This window comes from Schistocerca serialis, chromosome 6 (genome assembly GCF_023864345.2).
Source record: "Schistocerca serialis cubense isolate TAMUIC-IGC-003099 chromosome 6, iqSchSeri2.2, whole genome shotgun sequence".
Taxonomy (NCBI): domain Eukaryota; kingdom Metazoa; phylum Arthropoda; class Insecta; order Orthoptera; family Acrididae; genus Schistocerca; species Schistocerca serialis.
The window spans coordinates 649,326,196-649,338,889 of NC_064643.1; the positions used below are offsets into that span (position 1 = coordinate 649,326,196).

Genomic DNA, 12,694 nt, shown 5'->3' on the forward strand with positions numbered 1-12,694 from the left:
TAGTGTCATATGCATCTGAAAAGGTGAAATATGTTTTTGAGTAACAAATTTAGTAGATGTTCCATTTCTGCTTGCAAAGCTGTTTGCATAGTCGAGCAATCTGTTGATTTGTGACTGACTGAGGATGTAATCAGTAAGAACAGGGGTTTCCATGTTGATATTGGATTGAATCCTGTCATTGGGAAGTTTCATTCTCTGCATAGTCAACATCTTCCTGTAATTTCACCAAATGCAGATGACCAGTCTCATATTGATAACATGAGAGTGTGATCAGAGCAGTGCACGAACTGTCAGCAGCACCACAGGCACTTAAATAAGTCTTGTGTAGCAAGTTGCAAGTACACTGTGTGCATACTGGAGGTGTCTTTCAGCAATGTACACCTGAGAATGATCAGAAATATTGTGACATCAAGTTACAGATGTCTGACAGTTCCGCCAAAATTTCATGTAACTACCTGTTTGCTAAGGAAGTTTTAAATGAATTACCTCTATATGTTTATGACTTTATGAAGGATGTACCGAGCAGCATTCAGCTTGGTTCTTGTTGACCCTTAGAGAACCTGCACTACAGAATTTGCTACCATGTCATAATTTTCTGTGCTGATTGAAAATTTCATTGTGGGTGGAACTCAGCTTGCCAACCTCATGCACAAACAGCACTGACAACAGAAGTGTGATGTCATGGTTATTGTTTACAAGATGCTGTGTAGTTCAGTGCTTTATTTATTAGTGCCACAGCTCAGCCGCTAATCTGATTGTTAAGCATTTGGCTCACAGTTGGATTTAAAAAATTTTTGAGCACACTATGTGACTCGTACCCCTCCTCCTCTTCTGCCTCCGTGTACCTCACACCCACTGTTACTGTGTGTGTGCGTGTGTGTGTGTGTGTGTGTGTGTGTGTGTGTGTGTGTGTGTGTGTGTGTGTGTGTGTGTTGACTCCAAAGGAGGACATTGCTTGTCAGCTCAGCAGCTGTTTCAGTCTCGATTGGGTGCATATCAACCACTCAACACTTGACATCTATGGTGAGTGGTCACCTTTATTCTTTCTGTTATACAGGGTGTTAGGAGTATAATCACAGTTTTTTGGTGGCTGAGGACAGTGTACTGAACAACATTGCATCAGTATTTACTTCATTTTTAGGCTAATAATTATAACTATTAGTAGTAGTATGTTCTGAAGTTGGTTATTATCTCCAAATACATAGGGCAAAAGAAAGCCATTAATGCTTACTTTCCACTGGACAGCAGGTCAAATGATGAAGTGTGGGCGCAAGAACATAAAACAGTTAGTCTAGAATGACAGGCATAGTCCACTTAGTGGTACAGTTATGAATATGCGGAAAACATCAGGTAGTAAATTATGTGATGTGTTTGCAGAAAGCCTGTTAGATGCAGCAAAAAAATCAAGTAACTCACTGAAATGGCTACGTATTAAGGTACCAATGATCACAGTATCTGCAATTACACCCCTAACACCCGCTATGTAATAAAACTGGCTTCTACCATCCCCAGTAGTGTCAAGCGTGCATCCAAGCAGTGTTTCTGATCACAGGTAGGGTTCATGTATATCTACAGTGCAATATTCATCTTGTTTCACAAACTGTAATAAATGTCTTGGAAACCACCCAACTTTAGTGTTGTTGACTGATCTTACTACACCCATAATCATAAGATAAAGATCAAATGTCCACAAACAAGTGTGTGTGTGTGTGTGTGTGTGTGTGTGTGTGTGTGTGTGTGTGTCACACTTCTCTTGCATGTTACAAGTTAATATTTTGGACATAGTGAATTAATTGCATATTAGTGCTCAAAGCATGTAGTGGAGAAAAGTTTCTCATCGAGATGGTCATGCTGCTGGTTTTTCAGGGAAGAAGCCTAAAGAGAAGAAAACTGGAGAACCTGTCATTGTTGCATGGGAGAAAATGAGCAAGTCAAAACATAATGGAGTTGATCCAGAAGCTGTATTCAAAGAGTATGGAGTTGATACAGCTCGCCTTTTGATATTAGGAAGTGTTGCACCTACTTCCCATAGAAACTGGTCTCCTGAAAGTAAGTACACACTGAGTAGAACATTCAGTATGTGTCGTGCCACTTAGTGTAAATCATATGTCAATGAAAATTCAAACTGCGGTGACAGAAGACTGAGTGACTTTGTGTTTATTAGATTTCTGAAATATTTGTTTGAAAGCTCTGCTGGTAATTGTCTTCTTCTACACATGTGTCTGCGGTAAGTGATTTGTACTTTGATAGATATGTCTAATACGTCATAAATTTATACACCCCCCACAAAAAATTTTCTTAAATGAATATTTGAAATTCATCAGTAACTTTTGCAGTATCTACATCATTTGTCTACACAGTACTTCTTTTATTACATCTACATCTAAACTGTGAAAACCAGTGTGAAGTGCTTGGCAGATCATACATCCCACTTGTACCCATTCCATTCACATATGGAGAGCAGGCAGAATGATTGCGTAAATGCATCTGTGCGTGCTGTAACTCGTGTTCACACTCCCTATGAGAATTGTATGTAGGTGGTTGTTGTATATTCCTAGGTTCATCACTTCAAGTTGGTTGTAGAGATTTCCATCTATTTTCAGGTGTCTGCCATTTCAGTTCTTTCAGTATATTTCGACACAGTCCCATGGGTCAAACAAATTTGTGACTATTTGTGCTGCCCTTTTTTCATATGTTTAGTATCCCCAGTTAGTCCTATTTGGTATGAACCCGACACACTAAAGCAGTGTTCTAGAATGGGACACACAAGTGTTTTGTATGCTATCTCCTTTCCAGACTGATGTATTTCTCTGGTATTCAACCAATAAACCACAGTCCACCACCTGCTTCGCGTACAACCGACACACAAAATGACTAAATTTAGATGCAAGTCGTGTCCATCCAACTAGTAACTAACACAAAATGTGTTCAGAAATACTATTTAGAAACATTAAATTGCACTTTCATGGTTAAAGCAGACACTACTTAATAGCAACCACCTCACTTTAAGTAAATTTATAGTGTGGAGAAAATTTAAATAAAATTTTCAATGTTTATAACACACAAAGCATTGTGCCATATACAGCTATCAAGATGTCAAATAATACAATTAAAAAAAAAAAAAAGAACAAGTACTATACAAGCAGCAAACATTCACTTGCATAGCAAGAAAAGCAAAATAAATTTAAACATTGATTACTCATGAATACTTACTTTTTGCGGACAAGATATACCTGTGTGTCTCACAGTGTAGTTATCTTGGACTAATAATTGATATGCTTTTGCTATCAACAGACTTTACATTTTTTGAACCTCCTTTTAAAATAATTAGAAAATCATTTATGTTGATTAGAAACATTAGTAGCACTCCACATGTTTTCCTATCTTCTGAGGTTAGTTTCATGCCTGTGATACATTCTGTTAGTGAGACCTCTATATTATGAAGGTAAGACTCCATCGTTGCAAGAGAGTACCTTTAATATGACAACACTTCAGTTTGCCTACTAGAATTTTGTGGTACAATGAACAGCTGTGAGGTGTTCACAGAGTATACCAACGGGATAATTTTAGTTGTTTAAATCAGCAAGCACTTCATTTGTGAGATTTTGTATTGCTTTCCCTGTGGAGAATCCGTCATAAAAGCCAAATTTAGAGGCAGTTAACAAGTTCTGCTTGTTTAGACGTAAATGCATCAGTATTCTATCATAGGCTATGTTCTCAAACACTTTTGAGAAAAACTGGGAGGAAATATACTGGTCTTCAGTAGAGGTAGTCTGCATATATCCAGTTTTGTGGATAGGTCTTATTACAAGCAATTTAAGTCATCATAGAAGCAACTCTACTAGAAACATCATTATAGCTACCAGAAGTATACCTTTTTAGTGACCTGATGAACTTTGTATTCTCTTTAATGATTCTGTTTTATCAATGTGTAGGTCCACACAAAGCAGTTTTATTTTATTCCATTGATATTTGGTATAGATAGGCCAAATTACAGCAGTAATACATCTGATGACTTCAGTAAATTATGTACAAACAGAACAACAGTAACTAATAAGATTGTAACAACATATTGTAGTAACAGGTAACAAATATAATTCTTTTAGATTATTGAGGGAAAATGATAAACAAAAATACAAATGTACTGATTTGTTCTGGAGTGATATTGCAGATATATCTTCAGGTTATACAGTAACTTATAAAGGGTAAAGATTAAGCATTTTATAGTGAAGGTCTGACAGTCAAGCCATAGAAGAGTGCAGAAAATACAGTCTTTTCAAAAAGTTTGTGTTTATCTTGTAAGTTTTTGCCTTTTCTGTTGTGAAAATGTCAGGAATATAAAAGACCTAACAAATATGCCATAGGGCTGAGTACTGGTCCATCCAACCAGTTAGCCTGGTTAGATTATGGTAACTAATGCACGAACAATATCTCCTTTGCTGGGATGACAACGACTTTATTTGTTCAATGGTCAAAGTAGCCAGAACATCTTACAGAGGCAGTGTATGCCAAAACAAGTCTTGTGAGAAAACAAATAAGACTTGTGGACTGGTTTAAGGGCTATGAACAATGACAAACATGATAGAACTCAATACAGCGTAAACATGAAAATATAAATTGCCATAAACTAAGAATAACTGGCATATAGTTAATAGACAAAACGCAGCACTCCTGGCAGCCAGTGCAGAACTAATTTGACAGCGTGAAATTGAACACCCACAGCGCAACACTCATGCACTACACTGTACAGAACTGTTAGCCATGGTTTCTATATACAGCCCCCTCGGCAGAAACAGAGCGCCATTCAGCAAGTGCACCGGTAAGTGGATGCATCGCCCACAACTTGTAGTGCACTGATCCCCTGGAGCTGAAGTTGTGGCTAGTGCTGGTGCCAGAGTTGCTGATGCTGGCCAAGTGCTGGGCGAGGCTGTGTTCGTCGAGTCTTGGTGGAGGGGCCGCTTGTTGGAGATGTATGGGGGCTTGACCCTGTTTTTAGTAGCAGCAGTGTGTTTGCCATTGACCAGAACAAGTAGGGTGTGATCTCCCCTCTTGACGACACAATGTAGCCTGATGTCTGGTGGTTGTAGGTCCAGTTTGACACCATCAGTACTCAACATAATGTGTGTGCACGTGCCAAGATCTTTGTGGACAAATGTGGCAACAGTTCCATGTCTGGACAGCTGTGGAGGTCAAATCTTCTTGGTGTGATCTCTAAGGTTACCCCCTAAGGTATCAGGCTGTGGAGCCATATCTACACATTCACTAGGCAGTCATAGTGACACTCTATACATGACTTCTGCAGAGGAACCATCCAGATTGGATTTCTACACATACAGTAGGTCAAGTAAAACCATCGACAGAGCTTCTGTACACCTGACAGTGTGCAGTGTGGCACATCAGAGCTGCTTGTAGTGTTCAATGCCAATGCTCCATCAGTGCATTGATGGCTGAGTGGTAGCTTGTTGTTTGTGAAGGATCATGCCACAGAATGCTGCCAGCTTGGTGAACAATTCCAATTTGAATTCCTTACGATGGTCTATTTTAATGTGCAGAGGAAAGCCAAAATGTGATACCCAGTTCAGCACGAAGACAAGCACCAAACTTTCCACAGAGATGTCATTCACTGGTGCTACTTCTGGCTGGTGAGTGAATCAGTCAGTCATTGTCACCTGGTACCGCTGACTGTTCGAAGATGGTAGCAGCCCCACGATGTCCACATGCACATGAGTGAAACACATGGTAACGTTTGGGAAGTTGCCGATCAGCACATGTACATGCCAGCTTACCTAGCAATGCCGACATTGTATGCAACATGGTCTACTCATGGCAACCTTTTTTCATTCCTGGCCACATAGGGCAATCTGTGATGAGGTGTAATGTAGATCACACACTGGAGTGACACAGGTTGTGTAGAGATTTAAAGCTATTCTTTGGAATATTGCTTGTAAAAGAGGCTTTGGTTATCAGTTGATAAATCACAATCACTTGAAGCCAGCGCTAGGAACATTGACTGATTGCAAGTCTAACATTGAAGTTGTTTCCAACAACAACTCTTGCAGTTCCTGATCAGTACATTGTGCTTCTGTGAGCTCTGCGTAGCCAATAGTGGAGTCACTCCTGACTAAGAAGAGACAGTCTGCTACCACATTCTCAATCCTGGACATTTGTTGCATGTCCATGCTGCACTGTGTGATAAACATAAGTGTTATGTGCTAGCCAAGAAAATCGACTTGTGACTTATTGAAAACACTCTTTTCGGTGTTATGAACAATGCCATATTTATCCAGCCATTTGAAAACTTCTGAGAGATGCTGGCGATGATCTTCTGGTGAGGCTGAGAATACCAGTATGTCACGAACGTAAGTGAAGCAGAATGGCAGGCCGTGCAACACGGAGTCAATAAATCTCTGCCATCAAACTTCCTGGCAGATTAAAATGGTGTGCCGGACCGAGACTCGAACTCAGGACCTTTGCCTTTCCTGGGCAAGTGCTCTACCATCTGAGCTAACCAAGCACGACTTACGACCCGTCCTCACAGCTTCAGTTCCCCCAGTACCTCGTCTTCTACCTTCCAAACTTCACAGAAGGTCTTCTGCATACTTTGCAGAACTAGCACTCCTAGGAGAAAGGATATTATAGAGACATGGCTTAGCCACAGCCTGATGCATGTTTCCCGAATGAAATCTGGAATCTCTGCCATGCCTGTGTGCTCATGAATTTTCTATCAAAGACGTCAAACAGTATAATGATGACCATCTTTGGGATGTGTGCCTGGGCCACAGGTATCTGTGTGTATGTCTTGATGCAGTCCAAACCACTGTATTGGTGAGCACCATTTAACTCATGATTGTAATCATGGAATAACATCAGTGGATAATGATCTGGCACTGTACAGGCATTAAGCACTCTATAGTCCCGCAAGAGTGCCATGCATCACAGTTTTTTGGCATTAGGTGCAACACTGAAGATCGATGACTACTGGACAGTTGCATGATGCCCTCTCAAATTCTGCCTTTGCAATTGCTAGCCAATGCGGGGCTAACCATCGTGGATTACAAATTATTGGGGGTCCCTCAGTAGTCTTGATATAATGCAAGATGTTATGCTTCTCATCTTTAGGTGTACCTGGCAGTCTCATCAGTGCAGTGTACTCTCACTGTCCGCGGTTTCAATCAGTTTGGTGGACTGGGTCGTCACATGGCACTGAAATCCTGCAGCCATTGGTCTGGTGGTTTGATCCACCAGGCATGTGTTGGCAGTGTCAGGCAGAAGGTTGTAGTATGCCAGGAAGTCCACTCCATTATTGGTTCTGCAACATCCACAATCGTGAAGTCCCACATGAATGTCTGGTGTAGGCATGGATCTAGCTCAAATCAGTGTGTGCTCTACGTCACAATAAAAGAACTTGCTTGTAGCAGCTGGATAGAACAATGTATATGGCATACACTGATGTAGCATTGTTTGTGGGAATATACACAGATCAGAGCCAATGTCAACCAGATATTTCTGTCCTGTACACTCGTCACTTACAGACGGACACTGTGGCTCAGACCAGCAATTGGACGGAGTGTGTGTGCATTCAAGTCCTGCTGGCATTTGGATATGCGCAGGGTTTGGCCCAGCGATGTGCTTCATTTAAATCTTCTGTGGTACCAGTGTGTCTCCTGCTGTGTTTCTGTCCAGGGTATAGTCGAGGTGGTTAACGATCTCCTGCGTGAGTGCTTCCAGAATCCGGCTCAGCCCCAGTCACTGTTCGTGTCACAGAGAGATAACATCTGATCTGCTTAGTTAGTACATCCACCTGTGCTGTCAGAGCATCGTAGTCAGTGCACAGTACCATGGCAGATGTGCATGTTACACTGATAGGTGCAGGTGATACAGCATCTTGCTCCTTGTCTGTTAGCTCTGCCAATGTGTCTAAAGACATGTTAGATTGTGACCCAATGATTGCTTTAACGGCAGGCGGCAACCGACTACTCCAGATGGTTCTCAGCAGGCTGACCAGTACTGTGCCATTGTTGATCTTGCTTCACAGGTACTGGGATGACTTGCAATCCCCATTGTCTTCCTGCATCAGGACCTGGTGGAGGTGTTCTTCTTGTGAAGCAGATACACAACGGATTAGCTCTGCTTTGATATGGTCATAGGAACCACTGTCTGGCAGCAGATTTACTACATCTTGCAATTCATCCGTGTACTGATGACCAAGTTGGCTCACAACCAGCACAAACTTGGTAGTGTCGGTGATTATTCCCAAATAAATGACACTGGCTTCAATTTGAGAAAATCAAAGGGCCTGGTTGTGAGGCCAGAATGGTGGTGGTAGTACTGTGAGTCTGGACACAGCAGATTTTCTGTTATCCTGCAATAGTACCTCCTCTAATTTGTGCATCAGGCAGGCATAAATCACATCAGTGTCACCAATTTGGCCATAGGGATGAATACTGACCTGTCCAGCTTGGTTAGTTTATGACAGATAATGCACAGACAATATCTAATGTGTTGGGACCATGATGACTTTATTCGTTCATAGGTCGAATAATATAGAACATGTTTTAGGTGCAGTGAGAAAACCCAAAAGACTCTTGACTGGTTACTAAGGGCATGCACAATGACTGTCATGATAGAACTTAACATAGAGTAAACATGAACATGCAAATTCCTGTAAACTAGGAGTAAATGGCAAGGAGCTAATAGATGAAAAACAGAACTCCTGGCAGCCAGCGGAGAACTGATTTGACAGTGCGAAATCAAACACTCGTGGCACAACTCGAGCGTGAAACAGTCGTACACTACACTGTACAGAACCGTAGGCCTCAGTTGCTACGTGCTGCTTAAACAAGATTTATTCAGTGTTTTAAAATCAGCAACTTCACAAAACAAAAACAAACACACACACACACACACACACACACACACACACACACACACACACACACACTCCAACAACTGAGAACTTCAAAGAAAGAGAAATTACACAGCAACACAGGTACTGAATCTTTAACTGTCTCCCGCAATATTCATATTTTATTATCACATCAAAGATTTAACTCAATCATTCCAATCAAAGTTTTCATTATTCATAACATCTTTATGGGTGAACACACAGTAAAAATGTCTGCTGCCTGATCTGCTGCCCTCAGGAGCTCAGCATTCATTTGCTGGGTACGGGCTTGACGACCCCGGGGTTCCTGGGCTGGGGACTGGTAAGTGCCACAAGTTCCCTGTCACCGTAAGCTCTGGCTATGCTGCAGCAACCGCCATTTGGCACAGTGGTGGAACATTGCGTGCCACAGGGAAAGGGACCTTGGCTTCACTGCCCAGATCACAAGGGTGATACAAACCTCTAAAAAAAGAAAAAATAAGAAAAAAAAAAAAACAGTCTTGAAGTGTGCTGCATGCCGATGAGTTGCGTGGCTACTGAGGTGGAACAGTTATTAGCAGGCAACCTCTGGGGTCCTGGCGCACTTCAGTTGTGTAAGGCTTACCCAGGCATGTGGGGTTCTGCCTGAGTGAACTTTCTTCCCTAGCTGCTCATGGGAACACCATGAAGCATAAATCTCATTTTTCTACTACCAGTGGTTCGGGTGGGCAGTTGGGTAGTATTACCACCCAAAATCTTAAGAGGCCTCTTGTGGCTAGTCCACATGGGTCATCTCTGACTGTCAACAACAGTAACCAAAGTAGCAGTACACGGCCTGTGGTGAATAATGTTTTTGTTGTTGTGAAACATGTGGAAGGTTCTTTTGAAAAATTGTCACCATTTTATATCCATAAAGTACTCGAGAGACTTGCTGGGCAACTCAAATCTACGGAATGGTACTCTTCTGCTGGAGACTATGAAGGTGCCCCAAGTACAGAAGCTGTTGAATGCCAGTCTACTTGGGAAATATCCCATCACTAGTTAGCTGAACACCGGGTTGAATAGTGTTAAAGATGTTGTTACTTGCCAGGACACTATGGATATGGATACAAAGAACTGCAACAGGAATGGGGAAGTGCACGGGCGACTGACGCCCAAAACATTATGAAAATGATTGTTCGAGAGCTCCGAAAGTCAGCATCATTTATCCTGCCATTCAATCTTCCGAAGTTGCCAGACTGCATTGCAGCAGGTTTTCTCCACCTTAAGGGGACAGAAATGAAAGAGGAAACCGCCTGGTAGAATTTTGCACAGAGCACAACATAATCATAACTAACACTTGGTTTAAGAATCATGAAAGAAGGTTGTATACATGGAAGAACCCTGGAGATACTAAAAGGTATCAGATTGATTATATAATGGTAAGACAGAGATTTAGGAACCAGGTTTTAAATTGTAAGACATTTCCAGGGGCAGATGTGGACTCTGACCACAATCTATTGGTTATGACCTGTAGATTAAAACTGAAGAAACTGCAAAAAGGTGGGAATTTAAGGAGATGGGACCTGGATAAACTAAAAGAACCAGAGGTTGTACAGAGATTCAGGGAGAGCATAAGGGAGCAATTGACAGGAATTGGGGAAATAAATACAGTAGAAGAAGAATGGGTAGCTTTGAGGGATGAAGTAGTGAAGGCAGCAGAGGATCAAGTAGGTAAAAAGACGAGGGCTAGTAGAAATCCTTGGGTAACAGAAGAAATATTGAATTTAATTGATGAAAGGAGAAAATATAAAAATGCAGTAAGTGAAACAGGCAAAAAGAAATACAAACGTCTCAAAAATGAGATCGACAGGAAGTGCAAAATGGCTAAGCAGGGATGGCTAGAGGACAAATGTAAGGATGTAGAGGCCTATCTCACTAGGGGTAAGATAGATACCGCCTGCAGGAAAATTAAAGAGACCTTTGGAGATAAGAGAACGACTTGTATGAATATCAAGAGCTCAGATGGAAACCCAGTTCTAAGCAAAGAAGGGAAAGCAGAAAGGTGGAAGGAGTATATAGAGGGTCTATACAAGGGCGATGTACTTGAGGACAATATTATGGAAATGGAAGAGGATGTAGATGAAGATGAAATGGGAGATACGATACTGCGTGAAGAGTTTGACAGAGCACTGAAAGACCTGAGTCGAAACAAGGCCCCCGGAGTAGACAATATTCCATTGGAACTACTGACGGCCGTGGGAGAGCCAGTCATGACAAAACTCTACCATCTGGTGAGCAAGATGTATGAAACAGGCGAAATACCCTCAGACTTCAAGAAGAATATAATAATTCCAATCCCAAAGAAAGCAGGTGTTGACAGATGTGAAAATTACCGAACTATCAGTTTAATAAGTCACAGCTGCAAAATACTAACACGAATTCTTTACAGACGAATGGAAAAACTAGTAGAAGCCAACCTCGGGGAAGATCAGTTTGGATTCCGTAGAAACACTGGAACACGTGAGGCAATACTGACCTTACGACTTATCTTAGAAGAAAGATTGAGGAAAGGCAAGCCTACGTTTCTGGCATTTGTGGACTTAGAGAAGGCTTTTGACAATGTTGACTGGAGTACTCTCTTTCAAATTCTGAAGGTGGCAGGGGTGAAATGCAGGGAGCGAAAGGCTATTTACAATTTATACAGAAACCAGATGGCAGTTATAAGAGTCGAGGGACATGAAAGGGAAGCGGTGGTTGGGAAGGGAGTAAGACAGGGTTGTAGCCTCTCCCCGATGTTGTTCAATCTGTATATTGAGCAAGCAGTAAAGGAAACAAAAGAAAAATTCGGAGTAGGTATTAAAATTCATGGAGAAGAAATAAAAACTTTGAGGTTCGCCGATGACATTGTAATTCTGTCAGAGACAGCAAAGGACTTGGAAGAGCAGTTGAATGGAATGGACAGTGTCTTGAAAGGAGGATATAAGATGAACATCAACAAAAGCAAAACAAGGATAATGGAATGTAGTCTAATTAAGTCGGGTGATGCTGAGGGAATTAGATTAGGAAATGAGGCACTTAAAGTAGTAAAGGAGTTTTGCTATTTGGGGAGCAAAATAACTGATGATGGTCAAAGTAGAGAGGATATAAAATGTAGGCTGGCAATGGCAAGGAAAGCGTTTCTGAAGAAGAGAAATTTGTTAACATCGAGTATAGATTTAAGTGTCAGGAAGTCATTTCTGAAAGTATTTGTATGGAGTGTAGCCATGTATGGAAGTGAAACATGGACGATAAATAGTTTGGACAAGAAGAGAATAGAAGCTTTCGAAATGTGGTGCTACAGAAGAATGCTGAAGATTAGATGGGTAGATCACATAACTAATGAGGAAGTATTGAATAGGATTGGGGAGAAGAGAAGTTTGTGGCACAACTTGACCAGAAGAAGGGATCGGTTGGTAGGACATGTTCTGAGGCATCAAGGGATCACCAATTTAGTATTGGAGGGCAGCGTGGAGGGTAAAAATCGTAGAGGGAGACCAAGAGATGAATACACTAAGCAGATTCAGAAGGATGTAGGTTGCAGTAGGTACTGGGAGATGAAAAAGCTTGCACAGGATAGAGTAGCATGGAGAGCTGCATCAAACCAGTCTCAGGACTGAAGACCACAACAACAACAACAACAAGGTAAGACCTTATATCCCAAACCCAATATACTGCTTCAAGTGCCAACGCTTAACGCTTTGGTCACACCACTAAGGGTTTTAACAGTCAGGCTACATGTGGCCGATGTGGCAGCATGGCCCACGAACATGGTTTCCAGTGCACTGCACCACCCAGGTGTGTTAATTGCTC

The 12,694-nt window shown here is 41.6% G+C and overlaps 1 protein-coding gene across 2 annotated transcripts in view; it reads left to right on the top strand.

The window, feature by feature from the left end:
- LOC126484574 (leucine--tRNA ligase, mitochondrial) overlaps window positions 1-12,694 on the top strand; it is a 146,326-nt gene that overhangs the window by 94,839 nt on the left and 38,793 nt on the right. For both annotated transcript variants that reach the window (XM_050108134.1, XM_050108135.1), the window contains exon 8: window positions 1,867-2,049. In XM_050108134.1, coding sequence (XP_049964091.1) covers window positions 1,867-2,049 — 183 coding nt within the window. The remainder of the gene's footprint in view (window positions 1-1,866; window positions 2,050-12,694) is intronic.